The sequence below is a fragment of the Phalaenopsis equestris genome, unplaced genomic scaffold (assembly GCF_001263595.1).
Source record: "Phalaenopsis equestris unplaced genomic scaffold, ASM126359v1 Scaffold000140, whole genome shotgun sequence".
Lineage (NCBI taxonomy): Eukaryota > Viridiplantae > Streptophyta > Magnoliopsida > Asparagales > Orchidaceae > Phalaenopsis > Phalaenopsis equestris.
Genome location: NW_018164582.1, coordinates 1,645,738 through 1,672,539, shown reverse-complemented (window position 1 = coordinate 1,672,539; position 26,802 = coordinate 1,645,738). Strand labels below are relative to the sequence as shown.

The following is a 26,802-nucleotide window of genomic DNA, read 5'->3' as shown; positions in this document are numbered from 1 at the left end:
CTTCGTTGAGAGAGTTTATTTCTTTTTTTTATTTTTTCTCTCTCTCTCTCTCTCTCTCTCTCTCTCTCTCTCTCTCTCTGTAGTCTCACAGGGGTGAAAGACTATCAATGAAACATATAAATAAATGCACGCTTCTATTTTCATGAGGATTAAAATCTTTTTCTTTTCTTATCATTTCTTTCATCTTCTCCTTTAGCCTCTTTTAAAAAAAAAAAAAACTAAAGGGTTGAGGAGTGATCTTCTATCTTTCCTCTCTTTTCCGTCTTTCATTACTGCAAAGATTTACCCATGATATATAACCCACGAACGATGTAGAACCCAACATTCTAAAATAATTCATTACATTATAGCACATTAAAAATAATTAAATGCATTTAAGTTACATCTTATCAAGTAACTCAAATATTTTTAAACAATATATTCAATTACTTTGAATTTTAAAAGAAATATATTTTTTGAAAAATGTACAAACAAAAAGCCTCCATACAACTTCCAAAATTATTACTTTCCTATAACAATTTACCGGTCCATTTTTAAAACAATCATAGCCGAACATACATGACATTAAACCATGATAGGGAATAATAAGAAGGCCGTGCTCTCGAGGATCCGTAAGTTTGAATCGGAACAACGGGCAAAATTTGAATTCGTGATCTTTAACCGTCGATCAAAACCATCTCTCGTTACAGCCATCCGATCCGCACTGAAGGAAACAAAAAGACGATTTTGAATCCCTTTCTTCGCCCTTCTTGCTCCTTCCACTCTCCTTGCACTCTTCCACCTCCAAAACCCTAGGTTTTTCCTTTTCTTCTTCAGCTTTTGGAAATACAAACTCACCTTAGATCGTCAGTTGGTCGGCATGCATGCGATCACTGAATCTGTCAGTGCGGCCCGGAGGACGACCAAATCCCAAGAATCGATGAACGAGCCCTTAGAGATAGATTCAAGCGGTTTTCGCGAGGTCCGTGAAACTGACGTTGGTCAGACCCAGGGTTTCGAGCTGCGAGAGGATCCAGACTTCTGGAAGGATCACAACGTCCAGGTATTAGAGGGTATCGGCTCAAGATGTCGTTTTGAGAGGAGCTTTTTTCGAAATCCCTTCAATTGGGGTTCCTGACCCGTATTTCCTTTTTAATTTCTTTTGTTCAGTAGGTGTATGTTCTATAGAATTAGTTCTTGGGAAGCTGGATTAGGCTTTCTCGCTTCTGAAGTTTTTCTCATTAGAATTACAATTGTTTTCTTTTGAGCTGAAAAAATAAGAGTTTTTATGCTAATTTTGCATCTGCTGCATTCAAATTAAGAAGAAACCTGAGCTGTTTAAAGGAAATGCATGAAGTTGGATATGCTTAGTGATTCATTTTCGTCTGATTTCTTGAATCCCTGTGGTCCTTACTTCATTATATGCTGATTCTTGCTCTGTTTATGTAGGTTATTATTCGTCTTCGTCCTCTCAATAGTGCAGAGATATCCCTTCAAGGACAAAATAGATGTATTAGACAAGACAGTTGTCAAACACTAACATGGATTGGACATCCAGAGTCTCGTTTTACGTTTGATCTTATTGCTGACGAACACATCAGCCAGGTAACGCTTTATTCTGTATTTAAGTTTGTACCCCATTAGCGTGTTTAATTTATTTTTATTTTGCTTCAGGAAAGATTGTTTAAAGTGGCTGGAGTGCCTATGGTGGAAAACTGTATGGCAGGTTACAATAGTTGCATGTTTGCATATGGTCAAGTAAGTTATGTTGTGAGCTGAATGTTTGATTTCTTGTATAAACTTTGTGGAAAATATTCCCTAATGAATTGCTGGTGTTCTCCTTTACTCCACACACACTCATTTTTACTTCTTAAGCTTAAAAAATTTGGTTAACAGTATTCAAGTAATACTGAATTTTAAGGGGTTGTCTGGTAATGGATTTAAGTTTGATTTGAATTAAATAATGACAGATAGAAAAAATGGAAACTTTAAAATTTTGGATTTAGTAAATCTGATTTCATTTTAATTTTTTTTAATTTTGCCTTGAATCCTGAATTTACTAAGTCCTGGCAGGATTTAGTAAATTCAGATGTGTAGAATTTACTAATTCCATTAGCAAGCCAACCACAAGAATTTCGAACAAGAATTATAGATTTTATTCTTACTCTAAATTTTAATTAGGCCATAACTCTGACCAATACAATGCTTTTTTCAGACTGGAAGTGGAAAAACTCACACTATGTTGGGAGATATAGGAGGAGGAATTCAAAGAAACAGTGCTAACTGTGGAATGACACCTCGTGTTTTTGAATATCTCTTTTCAAGAATACATAAGGCAAGCGGATTAGATTTGTTTTTTGGGAACTTTTTTCGTTTTCCGTTTTGTTTTTATTGTTTAATTTACATCTAATTTTTACAGGAAAAGGAGATCCAAAGTAATCAAAAGCTCCATTTCACGTGCAAATGCTCCTTTCTTGAAATATACAATGAGCAGATTTTAGATTTGCTGGATCCTTCCTCCATAAATTTGCAGGTATAACTATTAGTTTCATGACATCAATCTTTTCCGCTCTCCTTTGTTGCTTATCCAATAAAGTTGATGGCTTTTGATAATTATAAATTTTGCCTATTAACAAATTGTTTAGATGCTTTTATTTTTCATGTTTTGCGAAGGTCCCTAGGATAAAACTTTTTATATATTTTTTTCTATATACTATATTACTTAGGCAACATTTAATACCTTTAGTTGATGCAATATTTTAATAGAAAAAGAGACTTACTAATGAATTCAACATTGAACCTAATATATAGTAGTTATATTATGTAAGACATGAAATTATCTTCTAATGGTTCAATTTCTAGACACAAGTCCTCAACATTTGTAAATGGTTTTATGCCTGATTGCCACCTGGCAGAAATAATTAAGAAAATTAGCATCAATGTGCAAAAGTTGTCTCAAAACTTTTTTCATTTGTTCATTCTTTTTTCATTATGAACTCGAAACCAAGATTATTAATGTTTAGATTTAATTCAGATAAGGGAAGATGCAAGAAGAGGAGTTTATGTAGAAAATCTCAAGGAATATGAAGTTTCAAGTCCTAAAGACGTCATTCAACAGCTTATTCAGGTATGCTAGATTCAATGAGTTTGTTTATGAGCACAGTTAATTTCCAATTGATTGTTTCCAATTGATTTGCCCAACTTTGATTATCTCATGAATTTTGTTATGAAACTTTTGTAGCAGATTTTACACATCATCAGTGTCTTTAAAAATAGTTTCTTGCAGTTGATGATTGGTAACTAAATCAATGCAGGGCGCAGCTAATAGGAAGGTGGCTGCTACAAATATGAATCATGCTAGTAGCCGTTCTCATAGTGTTTTTACTTGTGTCATTGAAAGAAAGGTTTGAACTTTCTACACAAACAATTTAGTATTTTGTTCTACTAATTTAAAGCATTTGGTACGCTTTTGTGCTTATGGAGTATTAAGTATGCATATCCTTTTATAAGAAATTTGATTTATGCAGTGGGAGTTGCAAGGTGTTTCTCATCACAGATTTGCTAGGCTAAATCTGGTAGACCTTGCAGGATCTGAGAGGTGTGTTTTTCTGGTAGAATTTTTAGTAAACATGCCATTATTATATGCCTGTTCTCCTTTAGTTGGGCTTATTTATTTTGTGATATTATTTTAAATTAAAAGATACCTTACTTTAGTTATATTAAAAACTTTTTTCACGTAATTTTTGTACAAGAATGAGGGAAGTAGATCTGGACAAGCATTATATCAGTTATAATTGATGTTTCTAATTACATATTGCTTTAATGAAGGCAAAAAAGTTCTGGTGCTGAGGGCGATCGGCTCAAGGAAGCGACAAACATCAACAAGTCGCTTTCAACATTAGGGTTTGTACGATAGTTTATTGCATCTCTTCCAATATAACATAACGATGAACTTGTGAGATTTCTCTATACTATTTTCTTTATCGCTTCACTTTGATGCTAATAAACATTTAATTTGTTTATTATGAACCAGGCTTGTGATTATGAACCTCGTTAGCATCTCAAATAAGAGACAACTACATGTTCCTTATCGAGACTCCAAGCTTACATTTCTTCTACAAGTAAGATAAAAAATATCTATCTTAAATACTTTGTGAGTTATGTAATTCATTTCTAATCTAAAGAAACCTTTACAAACATAGGGTTGATGATGTACTAGCTTGCATTTTTTCTACAAGTAAGATAAAAAATATCTATCTTAAAAACTTTGTGAGTTATGTAATTCATTTCTAATCTAAAGAAACCTTTAAAAACATAGGGTTGATGATGTACTTGATTTTTGGTGTGGGTTACCATTTTTCGAGCATGGAGAGTTTTTCCTTTTTTATTGATAAGAATGACATAGCTTTAGAATTGTTTGGAGATAGAGAAACCCCTTGTGATCATTTTGTCTACTGCTGATGTTGGTAAAAACACTGATTTGAAAAGTATAAGGGATTTGACTTTGTTTGGGCATTCTTGAGGGTAACGGTCATGCCCAGTGATGATGAAACTGAATTAAGCTTTGTTATGAATAACCATTTTTAAGTAATTGTAGATAAAACCAATTTTCTTTTCAACCTGGACGAGGCCTTCTCATTTTTTTTCTGTTGACAGAATGCAGGATGCTTCCTTGTGTGCCTGTAGATCTATTTATCATTATTTATTACAATTAATAGTTTTCTTCTGGGCTACATAAAACCAAATATAGAGGAGACACGATCTCTTTGGGGATTCTAATGCTGTCTTTTGGCTTGGCACATCATTTTTTGTGTAGAGAGATTTATATATCAGGAAAATTTGAGTGAGATTCAGGATATTTTCATTCTATTTTCACTTTAGCAGAAGGAGCAGAATATTAAATGCTTTACCGACTTTGCTAAGGAGGAAAAATACATATTGTTTGATATTATCATATCAAAGTTTACTTTTGGATGGATTATAGTCATGAGAAAGGGCTATTCTTTTTTTCAAGAAGAGGAAGTATTTATCTCTTCTTGATTAGCCTTTGGAGTTATATAGTTCTACAGTTTGATTCTTTTGCTACGTTGTTGTTTTTATTTACTTTTTCTTTTTCTTTCTGTAAACTGTAATATTTTGTCTCCATTTTCTATTCATTTTAATGAGATAGGGCTTCCCATTTTTTTCAGTAAAATAAGTTTCATTATTTTAACAATAAATGTGGCCTTTCTGGTTTATTCCTAACTTTAAAATTGACATATATTTAAAAATACTACATGGAAAACTGCTAATCATGTTCGATCAAGCAATTTTTAATGGCATACGAAGTGTTTTAACTGGGGATTGAATTTCTAGAATCAGTAAAAAATGCCATCAGCATTTGACAGATGAATTCCATGGTGTGCTAGAGCTTTACTTTTTTAGGCTTCTTGTGGTAGAAAAAACCATGAATAATTTTTTTTTTCTTTTTTCCAATCATGATACATAGTTATGAATTTTAAATTTGAATAGACAAGCAATTTTTAGTCACGGAAACAGCAACCCCGCCCCCACTTTCATAAAGTGTTAAAATAATCCTTTGACTCTTTACTTGGGTCCAATTTAGTTCCAGAGTTTATAAAATTGTCAAATTAGTCCCAGACTTTTTAAATTGGGCTAAAATACTTCTCAGTTATGATTATTTCCCATATTAAAAGAGTTATAGACTTTAGAGCTAAAATGACTCCTTGCAAATAAGTAGATTTTAACACTTCTCTTCTCATTTTGTTTCTTAGGACTATTTTCAAACATTACAGGACTACTAACACCATAAACAGAAGTTATAGTATGCACTGTTTTATAAAGTGCTTTTCATTTCAATACAGGACTCCCTAGGTGGAAACTCCAAAACAATGATTATTGCAAATGTAAGCCCTTCCAATTGGTGAGTGATTCTTATCTATTCAAATATTTTTCGGATTGAGCAAGCAGTGTAATTTTCATGCCTGACTGGTTTAATATAACTTTTGCAGTTGTGCTTTGGAAACACTTAGCACATTGAAATTTGCACAACGTGCCAAGTTTATAAGAAATAACGTGAGTACTTTGAAATTCTATTTTCATCCTTTTATTTCTATGCGTAGAACATTATAAAAGCTTTTTTTACATGTATAGGCAATTGTAAACGAGGAAGCTTCGGGTGATGTGCTTGGTTTGCGATTGCAAATACAGCAGCTTAAGGTACTATAATGATAATTTTGCTAACTGTGAACTACATTTACATGTTCATCATCTTATGGAAACTAAGATTTTAAAATAGCAAATGTTAAGAATCATTTTTCATAACTGTTTCTATTGTAATTTGTGCCTAGCAACATTACAATGAGATTCTCTTACTGATAATAATTTGTCATTCTTGACTGAGCACAGAAAGAAGTGAATTGCTTGAGGGGATTGATTAATGGAGGATCTGATAGATTAGGAAGTGATAGCATTAATGCTTCTTCTCAAGACTCTCCAGGAATTTTAAAACTGAGTGGAAATCAAGCATTCAGCCCACTAACCTTTGATAAAAGATTATCACCGGTATGAATCCTTTTTAAGCATATTACGTAATGATCTTATTGAATTTATTATTTAGATAGATACGTAACTATCTAACAAAAATACCAGAGAAAAGAACGTGAAGCTGCCCTAGTTGCAGCTCTAAAGAGAATCCATGATAAAGAAGAGGAGCTGAAAGCACTGGCGGCTCAGAAAGAGGCTGCAGATCGGCTGGTAAGAATTAAGTTACAAGTCTCAAGTGATGTACACACGTTAAAAAAATATTGTTATATTCTCTTTTTTTTTGCCCTTTCACAATTTTTTAAAACTTCGAAGATTTATTTCGCTTAAATTATTCCTAGTGTAGACTTTTAGGATTTATAGAAATCTTTTCATCCATAGCTCTCTGTCTTCACTAAAAATTTGCATCAACTCTTAGGATGCTTTTGTATAGCTTGCTTGACATGTTGTCTGGAGTTTTCTTAACTTACAGGCGTGCTACATGTTCAAACTTTTATTGATCTCATTAAAGGTATTTTTTATTTTAGTTATTTGGGGGTATAGGTAATGTGGGTGTGGATGTTTAATATGATAGACTACCAGTAAGCAAAACCAAGCTAATGTCTTATGAGCTGACATTGTCTTACTTTATTGTTAGAAAGGCAATTAACAATGTAAAACCAATATAGATATATATATATATAGCAATCAAATAGTCAACTAAGTGAAGTATGAAATTTAGATGTCAAGGATAAAGCAATAATGCTGTTTAGAAGACTATTTATGCTGCAATGTTTAATTGGTAACAAAAGGAGAGTACAAGAAGAAGGGTTGTAGCATATATGTGCATGTGCACTTTGGTTGATATATCTTCTGAAGTTTCTTGAAAATGTTTATTTTTAGACAATGTAACTGTTTTGCGAATCATCATGAGGTTCTTTGTTTAGATTTATGGATTGATATATTACCAGTGGTAGAACAAGAAAGTGGCCGAGGAAGATACTCATTACTCATAGATTTTTACTAAACTCTTTAATATCATATAATACACTCAAAATTTTGCCCCCTATATTTAACTAATTTAATATTAAATTAATAATAATATTTACAATAGTTTTTAATTTTTTTTAAGGAAATCAAAGCTTAAACTTAAATATTCGAACTCCTTAATTTTTAATTTCGCCATTCCTTTTCTTAAATTCTTATTCTGTCATATATATCATCATGTTATTTGATTGATACCATTATGGCAGCCATGTGTTCATGACATACGCTTTTATGTTACATGCTAGATTATTCAAAGAACAGAACAAGTCAGAAACTTAAAATTAAGACTTCGCTTTCGGGAAGATGCAATAAATGCACTTGCTTCTGCAAAGCTGTCGCCGGATATACACATTTTGCAAGAAAGAGAAGCACTTCTAAAAGAGTTAGAAGTCTTTCGCAATCAGGCTGATCGTAACTCAGAAGTGACTAGATTTGCAATGGAGAATATGCAGCTTCATGAAGAACTGAGAAGGTATTCTTGTTCTATTATATTATATTTCAAGTTTGCTTATTTTATTTTATTTTATTTTTTTCTTATTCTTTCTTATCGGTTTGCGGAAGGATTGGAACTTCATACTATTTTTTAGAAGTAATTTTCTGGATATTATGTTACTTTTACCTGTTATTCAGATTAAAGTCTTTTGTTGAAGAAGGTGAACGAGAAACGATGAATGAACAGATCACTGTCTTGCAGGACAAGGTTTGAGCGCAACCTAATAGAATTTCCTTGTTTTACCATAACAACTTTCACTAAATATGCCTATAATCTGCAGCTTCTGGAAGCTTTGGATTGGAAACTCATGCACGAGAAGAATTCAGAGGTGCGTTTAGTTTATTTATTACAGTAAATTCGATCTTATGATAGTACTAAGTTGTTTTTTCTACTTCTGTTTTAAAATTTTAAGAAAGATCCTTCTAGCTGGTCACCTATATTTCCCTTGTCTCTTGAGGTCCTTGAAAAAGTGGCATCTATATTTTCCTGACAGGATCACCCCTTGTTCTCTTGGGATTCTTCTGTAAACGAGGAAAATGAATTCCTCCATTTAGAGGTTGGTGGTCCTACATAATCATAATTGAATTGTCTGCTGGATTATATATTTATATTTATATTCTTTCCACTTAGAGGAATGTTTCATAACTTCTGTAGTTTTATCTTCCTAGTTTATTTCTTGAGAGTCTCTGCGTTTATGTGATCAGGCTATCCAAAACCAGAGGGAAGCAGAAGCACTTCGCAAGAATCTGACAGTTTGTCTTGAAGCCAAAGAAAATCTTGAGAGGTATAGAGATATTGTTCCCGAACAATCTATATGCTTTAGGGATATTATGTTAATATGCATTGATAAGGTAATATACTTGTTCTACATGTTCCATACAAAAAAAAAAAAAAAGAAAGGCTCTTTGACGTTTTTATTTCTGTTGAACTTCTATTCTTAGTTTTCCAATGTTAACTGGATTTAGAAATTAAAGTTTTTTAATTTCTTAACCATTTAATATCAAACCTTTTTTCAGAAATAACGAGCTGAAAAGTGCCATGATATAGCTCTACATTAAATTTAAGCCACCTAATGCTACTGGATTATATAAAAAGACTCATCGGCTATGATCTTGAAAATGACATCATTTTGAAATTTGAATAGAGATACAATGAAAAACTTATGAAAGGACTAGAATATTTATTTACATGATACTCGAGATGTCACTACATTAATTTAAATATATTGCTCATAAATAATCTTTATGACTCACAATTTATGTGTCATGGACAAATTTATAGGCGTGTGGAAGAATTGATATTACAGCTTGAAGAACAAAAGAATGTTGAAAATCAAAGTAAAGAAAGTCATGTGGTATCTGATGATCCAATGGAGCTTAAAACACTGGTAGACGTAATTGCGGTAGCTAGTCAGCGTGAAGCTGAAGCTCATGAAACAGCCATCACGTTGGCGAGAGAGAATGATGAATTACGTATGAAGCTTAAAGTTTTGATTGAAGAAAACAAAAAATTGATTGAGCTGAATGAGAACAGCGTGGTATACTTCCATAGAGACCAACCAGAAGATAAAAAGGCTGATAATCTGGAGCACCAACTTAACGAGATACTTGAAGAGAATGAGAAACTGATGGGCTTATACGAGAAAGCCATGCAGGAGAGGGATAATTTCAAAAGGATGCTGGCTTCTTATGAACTAGCCAGAACTGAAATTGGAGATGAAATTAATTGCCCTGAAAAACTTGTTGAAGTTGATGAAGAGAGAGTTCATCTTAAACAAAATGTAAGGGAATCCATTGAAGAGCATGTAGAGCATGAAGTATCAGAAGAAAAGCTAAACCTAGTAAGAATTAAGCTTGACATGGTTGAGGATAACATTGCACCTACTGGGAAAGTTCTCAACTTTTCATTTTTGCTTGAGAGAGCAGCTATTGAAATACTGGCAATTGATAATAGTTCTAATGATGAGAATCACAATGTTATGCTTAAGAAGCAGGAGATTACAACGCTTGGTTTAGGTCTATCGGACCTAGAGGAGAGGAAAACAGTCATTGGTAACAAACTTTTGGCTCTAAAAACAGCTTTGCGGAGCCTTTCATCCAAGTTTGATTTTTGGCAAGAAAGAGAGATTAACGGTAAGTTCAGATATGAATCACGCCTGGCATCTTTACAACAAAAGAAGGAAGAACGGAGACGCCTTCATACCCTTAGAAATGAAATGAATACTTCTTGTATGAAGGTGAAGCAGTCTGAAGTTGAGCTTGGCGGCAACATTGATAGGTTGAAGATGCAATTCCAAGTTACAGAGGCTCAGAGAAAGGAGAGTGAAAGGGTACTGTTTTCAATCGATAATGTGGAGCGAAGCACCACTTCTGAATCAAAGACCTTGAAATTCTGTAAAGCGACTGATTTGCTCAAGTCTGAAGAGGAGAGAACTAAGATTGTTTCTGAAATAAAGAAGCTCAAGGAGAAGCTGGTGTCTGCACACAAGGAAATGGAGAAATTGCACTTGAAATCCAAATCTCTTGATACTAATATTGAAGAAGTTGAGGCAGGGATTGAAAGCGAATCAATTTTATTACACGAAGCACTGCTTTCATGGCAGAGAGTTGGAGGAGAGAAGCAGATGCTCTGCAAGCTGATTGAGGATGGGATGACTGAGCTTGGAAGGATTTTAGTTGACTATCAGGAAAGTATTTTTGAGCTGGAGTTAAGGAAAGGTGAGATACTTCTGTATGAAGATGAGCTGATTCTTCAAATGAGGGAAATGGAGGAGGTGAAGATTGCCCAAAAAGTGGCTTTAGAGAGTCTCCGCCAGTTAATGGAGGATAGCAGGTACAGCCCAGCTGTGAGAGATCCAAATGACTGTTCAAATTTCAGTTCAAACAGTTTAGAAAAGCAATTTGGGGAAGCACTGAAGTTGCTGTCTGATGTCAAGCTTTTGTTATTCGGGGACGGGGACAAATAGTATGTGAAATTTTGCCTTTCTTTTGATAAGATTGACATATTTTTCTTGCATCTCTGGTCTTAAAGATGAATATAAAAATTTGCAGAATTGGACAACATAATTATTGGAGAATGGTAATGCATGCTTATTACCAATCTGGAATGAATGTCCTTTTGTGTCAATGTTTTAAGATCCTACGAATTTTATCTTTTAAACTTCCATAATTTTTTGTGAGATACTATTTTTTTAGGCACTTTTTAATTTAAGCATGTAATCTTAAATCTGGAATTTTTTTTGCTTATTCATATTCATATTCTTTTGTAGAATATATTCAACATAATTAAAACAAAATTATATTCTTATGAACATTTCTATTCTTTTGCAGAATATGTTCAAAATGATTAAAACAAATTGATTTTGGTGTGCTCGTATGCGCGAGTTTACAGCAAACAAAAGTATGCAAACAATGTTTGTTTATGATTTTTTTTTTTAGTTTTAAAAATATAACTGATTAGTATATTTTAAAAAAAATAAAAAATAAATTTAAGTTTTAAAATACTCGAAGTGCTAAAAAAAATTAGTATTGTTGGCCGTCATTTGCAATCATCAGTTTGCTGGTAACATTAACAATCCTTGTGGGTGATCATGACCTATGCACAATTTATAAATATATTTATGTATTTGCATATCTAAATCAAGTTTTGATATTTACAGTTATAATGGTTTGCACGATAATATAAATAAGACTCCTTTTATCGAGAATATTCTTGGGTATCCTCAAAATACAATTAACCAGATGAATATGATTTTTTGGAATTGCTCTTGACCCCATAACAAAAATATTCTTTTTGGTTCTCTGGTTATGACTGTTTTATGTAGGGATTTTTATCGTAGATAGTGTGTTTCAAGCTCGATCCGATCTTGTTTGGGCATATACTCTCAACCTATCTCATAAGGATTTCCTTATACATAAGTCTTCCATGTTTCTTTTTAAAATTTGTTTCTCTATTTTCGTCATATATCCCGTCTTTTCTGATTTCTCTCATCTTCAGATCATTCTATATAATCCAAGAGCAAAATTTATTTAGAAAAGAGAATCATACAACGACAACATATATAAATAAGCTCCCGACTCCGAATTTTTTAAAAAGAACCAAAAACACCAGGCTTCAGCAAAACTCCTCACATTCTTGCTCGAATGGCTCTTGATCCCCTTCCCTCGAACGTTCTAACCCAGGGAATTTTTATCCTCCTATAAAGGATCTCTCTAATTCCCATAAGAGGCATGGGCTAGGATTGCTTCCCATTCCCCTGGTAAAGTAGCTTATCCAGAGGTTAAGCAACGCTAATGACAGATTTCAGGGGACCACTGTATAAAAGGGTCGTGAGCTAGGTAAACTGATAGTCACGCCCACACCTCGACGTAATTATGTCGGGCACTCGATTAGCCTGGCGTGGCCAAGCCTAAACTGGGCATGATCACACCAATTAAAAGATGTCACAACCGTTAGAGGCTTTGGGCGTGGTCACTCTTTTCGTTCCATTCTTTTTTTATTTTTGAAATAATCAGTTTGTCTATCGTTGTATATTTCACTTTTTCAAATAAGTCTCTTATGAATAATGTGAAAGATTAGGAGAAGAGAGAAAACTGGAAAAACAAAACATACAACAAATGCAGACAAACAAGAGAAAAAACGTAGAGAATTTTCGAGTGACAACCCTCGCGAGGATAGATCAAGCATGTGCATCTGAATTGGATCAAATTAAAACAACTTGTGTTGAATATTCGCGAAAGAATACCTGGGAAAGCTACTCACAACCAGAGATTCAGTTGTGTTTGTCCATTTCGGGGTTCAGATTGCTCCTAATGAGACATGCCCCACTTGGTTAATTACATTTTGAGGGTTGCTTAAGAATACTCTTGATCAAAAGAAGTTTGCTTATATTTAAAGTGAAAAATAACACCTGATTATCAAAGGGTTGTTATTTTGCAAGAGAATATCCCGATGCTTTCAAACCTCCTGCTAAGCCACGTGACGGAGAATGGGTCTCTCAAGGTCCTACATGGGTAAGGAACTCATTGAAATACGGGGCCTGCGAAATAACCTAATCATCATAATGGGGAATCTCAATACGTCAAAACACACTCAGGCCATAAAAGCAGAAGACAAATCGTCCCAAACGAGCGACAACTCATCGGCAATCGGGCTATCAAGATGATATTAAAGACAACAAAAGGAGCTACAGGGCTCAAAGCGAGCATTCAATGAATGGGAGTAATGATCCCTAAAATGTATAGATAGCCAGTTCGAGGCACCACGAAATCTTCATCTCAAGTTACTAGGACTCTAAGTCTACTTGATCGTGAATGTTGTTGACCCAACACGTCCAAAGATCACATGTCAACAATCCGTGAATTGTGTCATCCACGGGGAGCTTAGCAGCTCTAAAGTCAAAAGAACAAAATTCTATCCTATGAATATTAGGCGAAGCTCCGAGAGGTGAAACTTTTACCCGTTGAGATGCCAGAGATGTCGCCGGAGAGAAAAAGAAAGGGAGATTCAGGTATAAAGCTGAAAACACTCCCAGCGATGAGACTTAGGGCCCGTTTGGGGCAGCTTATTTGGTGTGGTGGCGTTTTGAAAACGCACCTGGTCTGTTTTGATAAACTGCGTATTGACAATTTATGCGTTTTCAAAACGCAGAAAACAGTGTTTTCACACCGCACCTATCTAGGTGCGGTGGGAGCTTATTGGCAATGGTCTGACTTTTCCAAAAAAATAAAAATTTGCAATAGCCACCGCATCTAGCTTATCAACATATTATTTTAATCAGCTTATCAATAGATTAATCAATAAGCTGCAGCTGCCCCAAACAGACCCTAAAATCCACGTTTGGGTCGAGGAAGTCACCAACACCCTAAGCGCACCAGACAACTACCTAAATAAAAATCTATGTTGACCGAGTCAGTGAAGCCCAAAAACTTCTTCTCATGACATGCAGAATGATGCAGTTATCTATTCAAGTTCTGATGTGTGGAGATCCTGTTATATGACTATGGATATGGTCATGCATACAATCCATTTTAAAACCGGTCCGAAGGCTATGTAAGAAAGTAAAAGCAGGACTTAAAAGTTTTAAATCTTCTAATCTTAAATTTTAATTCATCTTGAAATTTTTCTTAGGATTTTGTAGAAAATTTTTATAAATTTAAGTCCTTAGAAATCTAAGGTTAACATTGAATTCCCAAAAAAAAAAAATCAAATAATAATGAAACCATTTTTAAGCATATAAACATGCAAGAAAAGATGTAAAACTAGTTAAATATAAAATAATAAAAGGTCGGGTACACTGGGTTGACAATATGTCCCAAAAATAGAAAAAGATGTACAAACACAGCAAAAGTACACGTCTGGTCCTAATTCTATACATCAATGTAATTTAGAATTAAGGTATGGGACACGACCAAATAGCTTTTGGTCCCCGTCACGTGGTTTCACGCGTCTGATATCTCAAAACCCGTGCTTGTATCTTATTTTTAATACAAGACTCTCCTAAGGACTCTAAAAAGTGCATAGGAAAAAGAAAAAAAAGATTCGGCTTGCAAGGAAACAACGTTAGCAACAAACCCAACAAACATAAAACAAATATGAACACGCCTGGTAGGAGCTAAGCAGCGCCTGCAGAAAAAGAGCTAGTCATAATTATTACATTGCTCCTCCCTATTACACGTGCAGTGTGTATTTTAGGCATCACTCCCTGCAAGAAGACCGACCTAAAATACTAACATGCATGTCTCAATGATAAACATGCAAGTACGCCAAAAACACAAAAAGCGATGTCTTATTAGGGTAACCAAACCAATGGAGAACTATAGTCAGGACATCGAAAAAGAATACATAGCATCCTAGTTTTTAGCCTAGCGCGCTATCTAACGTAATGTTCTAACACAATCTAAGTGAGTGCAGGGTTATGTCAGTGAGTTGGCAGATGTTTCGATGGAATCGCCGTCTCTAGTCTCATCCTAAGGATCTAAGAATTTTAACAGGTGTCAAGGTATATAAGTTTTGCAAAAGCTTTTAAAATTTTGATCTCAATTTCAAAATAGATTTTTAAAAACATGATGCATAAAGTAATAAAAATATAAATTTTTATACTTTAAAATAAATTCTAAGGAAAGAAAAACCAAAGTGGCACCCATTAGACCCCTTGAAACTTTAGCACACCAATACAATAGCTAGTATTGCACGCTGAGACATCCTCACAGGCAATACAAGTAGTCATGTTGTGACTAGCAAGGAGAACAAAATCTACGATCGGGGATGCACATGCGGATGCAAAGTGATCCAGCGCACTGCCACAACTTCATAGAGGCTGAAGCGATCACATGAGAACAGATATCTGGCGCACACTAGTGACAAATATGTTAACAGTGCAATGATGCACATGCAAGACACATAGCATGAGGTATTATGTTTGGTCACCTAGTGGATAGGACGCCACTTTAGAGAATTACACCTCGTCCTAATAATGACCAAACACACATGCAAATAACAAACACATACATGGTATAATGGACCATGCAAGCAAGCAAACAAACAAACATGTCTTATGCGAAGAAACATGCTCGTGAAAGTGTAATGTGTTGTCACGAGAGCAAACATTCGTTACCAGTATACGGTGGTGTATATCAATGACAAATGCGCCGACAGTGCAGTAGTGTGCAAGCAAACATACAACACAAGTGAATATGAGTATGTGTGGAGGTAGTGACTTGGATGATGGATGTGCTGAGGAGGCAGTGACCCAAAGGGGTGGGTTTGCTGTGGAGGCAATGACCCAGAGAGGTGGATGTGTCGTTAAGGCAGTGACTTGGAGGGTGGTTGTGTTGTGGAAGCAGTGAGCCGTAGAGTGTGTGTGTCGTAAAGACAGTGATCCGGAGGGTGGGTAAGTTGAGGAGGTAGTGACCTAGAGGGTGGGTATGTCGTGAAAATAGTGACCTGAGTGTCTGCGATAGTCCGATGCAGAGCTGAAGTAATTCTCGCTGAGGATAGTTACACACCGAGTAGGCTTGATGTGCAAGTCGTCCAGTCATATGTTGTGTGAATGTGCGAGAAAAGTGTATGAGGACACAATCCAAATGCACACAACTTCAAACATATAAGTCATAAATATGCAAGATGACATACAAACAAACACATAAGATTGCACAAGTGTAGATGCATACATACATAATCTGATGCACTGTGAAATAGGGATGTCACAAGATGGGCACGAAAGGTTGTGCCAAAGAAGGGCATAACTACTCACCACGAGCATATGGGGCACATGCTCACAAATGCACAACTAGGTATGTGGTGTGAATGTATTCAAACAAATAATATGAAAGAAACATGCAATGATGCGGGATTCAACAAAACTGGTTGGTTGGATTGATCGGGTCGATGGGGCCGAGTGGACAAGCCGACAAAAGATATGAACCGATCTGATCGGGCCAGTACAACCTATCAGATGGTTCAACAAAAGATTGTCGGTCTCACTGATCGAGCTAATAGGGAGATCGAGCGAGCTGGCGATCGAGCGAGCTGACGGAACATATCATCGATCTGATCGGGTCGGTGCAGCCGATCAGACGATTCGACGGAAGATTATCGGCCGCGTCGATCAGGTCAGTGGGGCAGATCGGGCAAGCCTATGAAACACATGCAAAAATTGATAATTTTATGCATATAGTGAAAAATCCATGCACGACACACAAAACAATGCAAATGTGAACAACACGCATGTGAAAATGAGATCTTATCGTCATTGGCTACAATGTCGACTCACCCTAATGATCTCACGGGTTGCCCTAAATGTTGTCGATGGAGCGAAGCGAGCGATGCTACAAGCGGCGGCCACCGCCTCCATTTGCTCAACCCGGAAAAATTCCATGGACGTCAAAGTCGTGGGACATTTAATTGTCTACGTCCAAATGATATATTTCACTCACCTCCATCATGGGAACGAAGTCGCGGGCAGAAACACGGGTTTATGAGAACCCCATGCGTTGGGACTTTGTGTTAGAAAGGAAAAATATAGGTTCTGCTCATGAGAATCGCAAAGGGTTCACAAAAACTACTAACTTATGGGGCTTTCTCTAGAAGCACCAAAAGTTCTAACATAAATCCTCTAACAACCAAATCTATGGGCTCTAGGAATGAAATGAAAGGTAGTTATACCTTCACGATGAATGCAGACGTCCTCGCCTTTTGCACCAAGCTATCGACATCGGTACCACGCATGGTTGTATCTCGCAACACATGCATCGCATGACAAGGCAAGCAAATGAAGGAGGACAGCAATGATGTGACAAGTATCTGAAATGAATATCACGAGATTCGAAAATATGACCGGCACGTAGGGGTTGGACACCAGGTCCCTATATGCCACAATGCGGTGGTCGCCCAGCCAGTGGTCGGAGCTTTGATGAGAGGGAGGCAGCAAGGACGTCGGAGGCTCACTCGCCAGCCTCAAGGGAGAGCTAGCTGACCAAACAGAGCATCGGCCAGCGAGAAGTATAGCCGCCAGAAGCATCTGCTGGAGAGAGGAAGGAAGAGCTCGGGATGCCGGTGACGACCCTTGAGAAAAGGCCGACGTCGGCCGAGGTGACGCCAGCAAAACTTCGGCGGCGGTTGTTCGACTGCGAGAGGGGAGGCATAGCGTGTACCTTGCTTGCGTCGGGGGGCAGCCCAAAGGGAGTCGGCAGTAGGCTCGAGGCCGACGAAGGTTGTCGGCGGCACGCATCCGACGGTTTCGGACGAAATCTAGATGGTTTCGCGAAAAGGGCCCTCCCCCATAGGGCTTTCGATCATCTTCCCGTGGAGGATGGAATCTTCGCCGGCGGGGCAGGCTGCCGTCGGAGGAGGTGCGGCGATGAGGGACCGAAGTCGAGCGGGGCTCGGCGGCGTGTGAGGGAGATGCGTTGTCGGATGGGTGCTTTGCACATGGCGCCTCGTGCAACACCAAGGAGGGAAAGCGGGGGGAGGACTCACCGGAGGCTAGGTCGATCCACCGGCTCCGGCGCGCGAGGCGGTGTGCGAACGGGAGAGGGCAAGAGTCGGGGGAGAATCTGAGTGAGCGGCATGAGGGAAAAAATGGTTTTTATATTAAAACTATTTATAGGTTTTCAATAATCAAATGCATTGATTTAGCACGGAACCCACCATTATTTTAAACCCATTTTCAATTATCAAATGCATTGATTTAGCACGGAACCCACCATTATGGATGTCCTCCTGGGTAAAATGGACTTTCCAGACAAACTTGTGAAGTTCGTTTAGTCATTCGTTTATCTTGTCAAATTCATCGATAAATGAGTTAATTTAAGTCTTTTTCACATGTGATGCGGTAAGTGGGGCTCGTTGGTCCAATTGAAATCATCTGACAGAAAAAAATGCTGATTGGCCTTTGCCTTAATGATAGCCATCCAGGAAGCATATATTCCCACATAAAATTTATCCTTCGGTCATAGTCGTTTAACAAATAAATGCACCCCGTCTCTCCTAGGCGAAAGTCAAAGCCTAGCAGAGCAACCTCGGCAACACGCTCCTTAACACACACCAATGAGTTTTAAATAGATGTCTTGCACCACGGGAATCAACACGTGCATAATGTAATATTTCATAGCGCTCGAGCGGGTATCCTGCACGCGTGACATTACAAATTGATGTCAACAATCACAACCGTACCCCTAACGTAATTACGTTGGGGGCTATGTTAGGTTGGCGTGGCCACTCCAGTTATAGAGTGTCGCGACCTTGGCACACGTTCTTTTGGAGCTTCTGCGAGTTCACACCCGGTTTCAGTCGTGTTCATGCCAAGGGCGAGGTGTGGTCACGCCCATTCTGAGGGTTGTCACGCCGGGCCCCTAGGACCTTTTTTGACGTTCAAGATTTTGCCAAGAGGACTTAGGATCCATTCGAGCCACAAAGAGTCCTAAATGAATGAACTATGACATCTAGGGACCATAATGGCCTTTGGAATCACCTCTTATCTGGTAACGATATCGACCACTAGTGGCTGCTTCTGGACAAGAGCAAAACGTGATCAGACCCCAAGATCTCTAATTAGATATGCTCGCTAAAGATTCTCCGAACTATCTTAGCAATGAGACAATACGAACTAACACGACGTAATCCCTTATCACACGGAAAGATGTCGAGTGCGAATGGCATTAAACATGGATGCCAAAAAAACATTTTAGTTGCTATTACATAAATATTAAAATTTAGTAGTTAGATATTAAAAAACACAAGTACTATGTGCTATTCACGCAAATTCCATGTTTTTTTAATATTGAAATAATATGCCAATAAAGCAATGACTTACATGCTTGATGATATTTTACAAAATTTGATTGAGGGTCTGTTTGGGGCAGCTGCAGATTATATATAATTTGCTGATAAACAGATTATCTGATAATATGATAATCATGATAAGCTGACTTGCTCTTTGGAGAAGCTTATGCAGAACAGCTTTTTGACAGCTGTTGTTGGATAAATGACCATTTTGCCCCTATTTAGTGAAGCTATTTGCAACAGAGCTATATGACCATAGAATGATTCACAAGAGTGTCCACATCAATAAAAATTTCTTACTTTGTTTCTCATTATGCTGCAAAGCAAAAAGAGACTCAAGAAAACTGATAAACGTTATTATATATGAACAAATCCCATACATATCTCAATATGAAATAAGTGGCAAATAAAGATTCATAATGCCGACCCTTAATATTTACGCTCTCTAATACCTCTTAAATCATTTCAATTTTTTTTTGAATTAACCACTCCTCTTCTAGCTCAGCCCAAGTAAGAACAAGACAAATTTTTATATTATCCTTCCCAGGTTTATCAAAACATCTATTACTAACCACTTCTAAAGATTAAGGAGATTTGTCCTAAATCAAAGGCAAATCACCCTTATTCAAATAGAAGTTAGAACTAGCAGAAGAAACAACATTTCCTAACACCACCAAATTACCTTTGTCAACATTTTCCACCACATCATCCTAAGAATTAAACCCTTTAATCAAACATATACTTTCATCATTTTTACCTATCTCAATAGCATGGGGGGCCGGTACCCTCATCTCCCTGACTAGCAATATGAAAAGCACCTTCACATCCCTTGATACCAAATCTCACAGTTAACTGCATTTCTCAAAGTTCATAGCCATCTTCTCAAAACCGCATTTAAATGCATTCACCCAACAATTTATCAATGTGCATTTCTTACGGTTGCAAAGACAGTAAGGTTAACGAAAACCCAGTAGGAAAAGGGCATACCAAAACCAAAAATCGCTGAAACAAATTTCGCAGAGAAGGAAAAAAAAGCCTGTGCAATACCATAGGTAACTCGTGCAATACAGAGAGAATACCTGCGAAATTTGTTTCAAATGCACAAGATCTCGGGGGAACGACACCAGGCCATAGACGGGATTGGGAGAGGAGAAGGGTAGACGGGATAGAGGGGCGAGAAATGATATCGATGCGGAAAATCAATCGCAAGGCAAGGGCACCGATGCGGAAACAAAAACGGGAACCAGGGGCTCACGGGTAATAAGCTGGAACACGGGGTTTTCTCCGCGGCCGACATTCACTTACGATATAACGTAAATAGTTACGTGTGTATCCCGACCGCTCCTTCGAACGCAGTTACCAAATGTGGTTTCAGCGTTTTAAAAACGCCGAACACCCAAATAAGCTGCGACAAACGGACCCTAAATGTTACATTAATGATCAGATTTTTAAAAATGTAGACTAAGAAAAATCAGCTATGTGATTTAAGATTAGTTTTTATTGTATGAATTTAAAATGAATTCATAAAAGTCTTTATTCGGTATAGGAACCAAGGGCTCACGGTTAATAAGCTGCAACAAAACGCGGAACACAGAGTTTTCTCCGCGGCCGATAACGTAAATAGTTACAAGCGTATCCCGGCCGCTCCTTCGAACGTAGTTACCAAACGTGGTTTCGGCGTTTTAAAAACGCCGAACACCCAAATAAGCTTCGACAAACGGACCATGAATGTTACATTAATGATCAGATTTTTAAAAATGTACTAAGAAAAATCAGCTATGTGATTTAAGATTAATTTTTATTGTATAAATTTAAAATGAATTCATAAAAGTCTTTATTCGGTAACATATCCTATTGCCAATGCCTTACTGGATGTTTAATAAAGTTAACAATGGTTCTCTTATAATTTGATATAACAAATAATATTATTTTAGGAATAAATTACTTATATGTTTATTTTAATAATATGTATTTATTAATCAACCCCATTGAATAATTAATACATCATTATGAAGCATATTAAATCCATCAAATATTTTAATATTAAATAATTAAGCATTATATAAATATATGACATCTATATGTTGTCATATAATTCACTTTAACGATATAATATTATATATCTTTAATCTTATTGTTCATATATGGACCACTGCTCGTGCTACTTTTAGTAGCCATAGCCCGCCGGCTCTCTTTCTACAGATTTCCCTTGTTCATATTCCTTTTAAGACATCCACTTTTGCCTCTACCCAAGTTACAGATGATATATGTGACATAAAATTAATAGATTGTAATATCAAAGTGTAATTAGTGCTTTCTTGATGTAACATGAAAGAATTGGGTGATATGCTTGAAGAAAATGAAAGATTTGATACGAGGTGTATAAATTCGTAAGAATTGAATGTTATATACATGAATGCCCATATTAAAAACCTCAAACACGCTAATTTAGAACATATTGGCGAAAGCTTGGCTGAGCCGAACATGAACAACTCATAGTCTGACCTAAATAAGTTAAATCTACGATATACTCGGCTTGACTTTGCTCGATTACAACCCTAACAATTCTTATCAAATGTGACATCTATATATCAAGAACAATACATGAAAATTTTTTAAAAATTTCTTTCATCTTTTACTCTTTCTCCATGAAAATTTAGGGCTTCAATAAAGATATGTGCCATATGACAATCTCATCTAAAGTTATTGTAATTGTAAGATTAGTATAGAGTAATATTTTCTTTGAAAAAATGATGGTGTTTTCATGTTATATGAAAGATATAGGCGGCATAAGATAAAAATTTAAGTTTTAATACGTATGTAAATGACCGTTAAAGATTTGAAAAAGTCTGATAAGCGAACCCAAAGCGGCAAATTCGTCTCAAAAGGCACCAGCCGTTACGGCGTTGTGTAAGCAGAACTGAATCCGTAATTAGAACTTCACAACCGGAAGCCCAGAAACGCACAAATGCATACTGAACTTCTGCGCAGCAGAGCTCCATGAGCGACTGCCCTGATCCCTTCCCTCAATCTCAATCATCGGGAGAGACCCTAACCCTGGTGGGAATGGCTCCTGCGTTGTACGTGGGGGAGCTGCACCCCGACGTCGCTGAATCGAACCTTTTTGAGCTCTTTTCCACCGTTGGTACTGTCACCTCTGTTCGTGTCTGCAAGGATAGGGATTCCGGGCGCTCGCTCGGCTACGGTTATGTCAATTATATGTTCGAGCAGGATGGTAAGACCATGACGTACTTTCATTCTATTAATGCTGATTGTTTGTTTGTTTTTGCCATTGTTTTGTCTATCTTTCCTTTGTCTGAGATTCCAATGAATCGCTAGTCACTGAATAATCCACACTGCTGATTCTCCTATATGCATATGACTCCTTGCCATGATTGCTTGATTCAAAAGGGCTGTTTCATAACAGAGTGATAAGATTTCTAAATCCCGATTTTTAGGTAGAAAAACATGCACTTTTGGTGATTTTTTGAAAAAACTAAATGTTAAATACATATTTGATTAAGCTAATAGTGGTAGTTTTTTCATAAAAAGACTGAAATACTCTTCATAAATGGCAGATCTTAATTTTTTTTTTATTAAAAAGATAGAGTGATTTACAGACATAGAACCTATGTATATCCTTTATATTTACATATCAAACAATCGAAACAACATATTTGTAAGTTAACACTGAAATTCTATGTTGCAGGGATATGGATGTGGAGACATGGGTATGACATGACATCGACAAGTGACATTTTTGTTATTAAAAATATAAGACACAAGTTCCACATATCATTATGATAAAAATTATTATTATTATTATTATTATTATTATTAAGATAGCCAATCAACTCAAATTTAGTAGCAACATGTGTAAACTAATGTATCAAGATGAGCATGTAAATTCCATGCTATGTATGTAAATGTTCCTGACAAATTTCCTTTCATCTAATTGGAACTCCAAAGTTTTTCAAGCTCACTGAATTCCAATCAGATGATGATGATTTTACATGGTTCGCTTGGGTGAAAATACCCAAAGGCCACCTTAACATTAAGCCAAAAACAAAAAAAGAAGAAAAGAGGGATGTCAAGGCAAATCGTAATAATAAAACAGAATAAATAAATAAATAAAACGAATTGAAATTTTTTATTGATAACAACTTATTAAATAAAAAGAATCTGTTCTAATCTAGCTCTAATGACTAAATATCTTGAATTATGTCTGACGTTTTTAGATGACATCGAAACCATTAATCATTGATTACAAATCAATACTCATTACAACATCATTTTCAATATATGTTATCAGTGAACTCTGAGGAAAATTATTTTTCATTCTATCCTGTAATTTTTTATTGATAATCTTCAAGCCTAAAAATGCATATGCAGTTATTGTTATCGAAACATACAATATCAAAATCGATCTAATTAAACTATCAATAAAATGATATATGATTGATTTTCTGGTCTCAGCCAGCATTTGACAAAAAACGAAAGTTTTTGAGATATTTTAAAAACTTTTGTTATGGCTAATTTCAATTGTAAATGCTCTAATTGAACTTTTAAGTGTAGCTTTTCTGAATCTACAAAGTTTTCATGATGAATTTCACTTTTCTGAATCTACACTTAGTGTCTGTTTGGGGCAGCTTATAAGCGTATGCGGCGTTTTGAAAACGCAGTCGTACCGTTTAGTTCGCGCGTTTCGCCAGCTTATCCGAAACTGCGTTTGGGTTTTTACACTAAACGCGGGTCGTGGGTCGACCCCTGCAGCCGGCCCGGACCCTGAATTTGAATGACCTTGAGGTTCCAATGCTGTATTTACTTTTCTGAATCTACACTTGAATTTGAATGACCTTGAGGTTCCAATGCTGTATTGATAATTGGATGAGAGGGCGATCGAAGAAAAAGCGTGCTTAGGGTAAATTTAAAATTTCCAATTACCAGACAACGGAATGGCCTGCAAAAGCGATAGAGAATTCTTGATCTGAAACAGGCCAAAATTGAAGTTCCAACTGAAATTTTTTAGGAGTTTTTGAGCCATACATTAGTTTTACTTTTCTCAACTCTCTGCTGAACGGAAGAGAATAGAAACATTATTCCAAACGAGGCCTAAATTTTAATTTTTAAATTGATTTAATAATCTGTATTAATTAAATAATAATTACTCTTTTGTTGAATTACATTTATGAATTCTTAAATGATTAGTTATGTTATTAAAATTCTAATTAATGATTAATCAGCTTAGTTAAAACTAATCAATTGTTAATTAATAAGTAGTAATTACTAATCATTAATTAATTCGGCTCATGAAATTATAATTGATGATTGATTAATTTGGTAAATAGCTTATAAGCTATTAATCAATTTCCTAATTAATTGACGATTAATCATGATTAGCTTAAATATTATGTTATGCTAATTGTAATTCGATTAAGTATACTTTAATTATAAATGATAAAAAATAAAATAAATCGAACTAACATAATTAAATACTGAAGGAAGTTATCAAACGAAATCTAATTTAAAAAGCATCAAGTCAAATATTTTCTGAGATTTAACCACCCCATGATTTAATAACTTCGTATTTGTAGGATTTAGTAAACCCACGAGTTAAATCCCAAAAGCTGCCAAACAACCCCAAGTCTTACTTTACATTATTTCTATGTTTTCTTTGATTGATTCAGTTAAGATTATTTTTTGTTTTCTGGCAGCAATAAATGCTATTGAGAAACTCAACCACAATGAGTTGTTTGGGAAGCCAATTAGGATTATGCAGGCAAACAGAAATGCAGATACTAGGAGCAGCGGGATTGGAAATGTATTTGTGAAAGTATGTTTATGAATCATATCCTATCAAGCTGTTCTCTGATTAATGATTAACTATTTTGAAAGTGGTGTGGATTTTGATATTGGTTTTGCGTGTTGTATTTAGAACCTAAGTGAAAGCGTTAACGATTTGGAACTTGAAGCCATGTTTGGGAAATTCGGGACTATCTTGTCCAGCAAAATGGCTATTCAAGATGGAAAGAGCAAAGGATATGGCTTTGTACAGTTTGATTCACAAGATTCTGCTAATGCTGCCATAGAGAATCTCCATGGTACATTTGTTGATGGCAAGCAAATGTATGTAATTATTGCATTTCTTTTATCTTCACCAACCATTTTCATATTTCAATGCTTTCATTTTAGCATTGTTCCTGTTTGCAAAATAAATGTTCCTTCCCATTAATGTTCGCAATAATGCAGCTATGTCAGTAACTTCATCAAAAAGAGTGAGCGAATTCTGCCCAATCCTGAAACCATGTACAACAGCCTATTCGTGAAAAACTTGGATGAGGATATAACAGAAGAACTTATTGAACTGAAATTTTCTGAGTTTGGAGAAGTTGCTAATGTGAAGCTTGCAAAGGATGAAGCTGGAAACTCGAAAGGATATGGGTTTGTGAACTTTGAAAACCAGGAGAGTGCTGAAAAGGCAATGGAGGCAATGAATGGACTTAAGCTGGGTCTGCTCTCACTTCCTCACATTTCTGCTGATAATCAAAATCATGTTTCTTGTGCTGTCACATGATATAAAGTTGTGATTGATTGTTTGTTGCCTATGAATTTTTTTCTGTTTAGGATCAAAGACACTATTTGTTGCAAGGGCCCAAAGGAAGGAAGAGCTACAACAAAATTTGCAGCATACGAGTGAACATATTAGATTCAATTGGGTAATTCATTTTTTATTTACCTTTTTATTGCTCTCTTTTTGTTCTATTAGAGCAATTTATGGTACTCTCATCCTTCTTCAGGATACAAATCTATATGTTAAGAATCTTGATGATAGTGTTGATGACAGTGCTCTGTCGGAGTATTTCAGTAAATGTGGCACTGTTATCTCAGCAAAAGTTATGCGTGATGAGAAAGGATCCAGTAAAGGTTTTGGTTTTGTTTGTTATACCACTTTAGGGGAAGCTACCAAAGCGTTGAATAACCTTCATGGTAATTCAATCTTCCAAATTATGTTAGTCATATCTTGTGCTTGACAAACAAAAACAAGCTGCATGCATTTCATTCAGGAAACATGTTCCATGGGAAACCTCTATATGTTGCATTTGCTCAAAGGAATGAAGAAAGACAAGCACAATTGCAGTATCATCATTTCCAAAAAATGGCTGGCTTGGTGGGCCCAGGCCCTGCCCTAAGCTCTAGTGGTTATCCTCCACTTTACTATAGGACTCCAGGAGTTGTGCCGCTAATTCCTTCCCAACATGGTCTTGTACAACATCAACCTTTTTGGTTGAGACCAGGATGGGGCCCCAGTGAATTTGTTTCCCCAACTAGGCCAATATTTCAGCCGATGCCACTGCCAGTTGTAAGGCCTTGTTGTTTGTTCTCTTTTAATTGGTGAATGACAGCAATTAAATTTTAAGTTTCTCTGCAATTTCCTCTTATTTATTGCTTTAATTAAATGGTCTAATTTCCAGTTTTTT

The 26,802-nt window shown here is 36.1% G+C and overlaps 2 protein-coding genes across 2 annotated transcripts; both read left to right on the top strand.

The window, feature by feature from the left end:
• Positions 1 to 592: 592 nt before the first annotated feature.
• Positions 593 to 11,233, top strand: LOC110021746 (kinesin-like protein KIN-12G). The gene is made up of 21 exons (XM_020720365.1): positions 593 to 1,042; positions 1,429 to 1,584; positions 1,654 to 1,737; positions 2,195 to 2,314; positions 2,399 to 2,512; positions 3,014 to 3,106; positions 3,294 to 3,383; positions 3,507 to 3,577; positions 3,808 to 3,882; positions 4,013 to 4,100; positions 5,844 to 5,902; positions 5,991 to 6,054; positions 6,133 to 6,198; positions 6,388 to 6,543; positions 6,631 to 6,735; positions 7,794 to 8,020; positions 8,179 to 8,248; positions 8,322 to 8,369; positions 8,535 to 8,597; positions 8,746 to 8,825; positions 9,323 to 11,233. Exons 1-21 carry the CDS (start codon positions 860 to 862, stop codon positions 11,004 to 11,006), a joined length of 3,696 nt encoding a protein of 1,231 aa, XP_020576024.1. The 5' UTR covers positions 593 to 859; the 3' UTR covers positions 11,007 to 11,233.
• A 10,977-nt stretch (positions 11,234 to 22,210) lies between these two features.
• LOC110021698 (polyadenylate-binding protein 7-like) lies at positions 22,211 to 26,720 on the top strand. Its single transcript, XM_020720292.1, has 7 exons — positions 22,211 to 22,559; positions 25,039 to 25,157; positions 25,260 to 25,450; positions 25,574 to 25,833; positions 25,949 to 26,040; positions 26,122 to 26,311; positions 26,389 to 26,720. Exons 1-7 carry the CDS (start codon positions 22,325 to 22,327, stop codon positions 26,718 to 26,720), a joined length of 1,419 nt encoding a protein of 472 aa, XP_020575951.1. The 5' UTR covers positions 22,211 to 22,324.
• Positions 26,721 to 26,802: the final 82 nt, after the last annotated feature.

Bases quoted from the DNA above. Each gene is read 5' to 3' on its own strand.
- LOC110021746 (XM_020720365.1), top strand. From the start codon at position 860: ATGCATGCGATCACTGAATCTGTCAGTGCGGCCCGGAGGACGACCAAA. The intron at 1,043-1,428 runs GTATTAGAGGGT...CTGTTTATGTAG, and splicing joins GGAAGGATCACAACGTCCAG to GTTATTATTCGTCTTCGTCC. The intron at 3,107-3,293 runs GTATGCTAGATT...AAATCAATGCAG, and splicing joins TCATTCAACAGCTTATTCAG to GGCGCAGCTAATAGGAAGGT.
- LOC110021698 (XM_020720292.1), top strand. From the start codon at position 22,325: ATGAGCGACTGCCCTGATCCCTTCCCTCAATCTCAATCATCGGGAGAG. The intron at 25,158-25,259 runs GTATGTTTATGA...TGTTGTATTTAG, and splicing joins TTGGAAATGTATTTGTGAAA to AACCTAAGTGAAAGCGTTAA. The intron at 25,834-25,948 runs GTCTGCTCTCAC...TTTTCTGTTTAG, and splicing joins AATGAATGGACTTAAGCTGG to GATCAAAGACACTATTTGTT.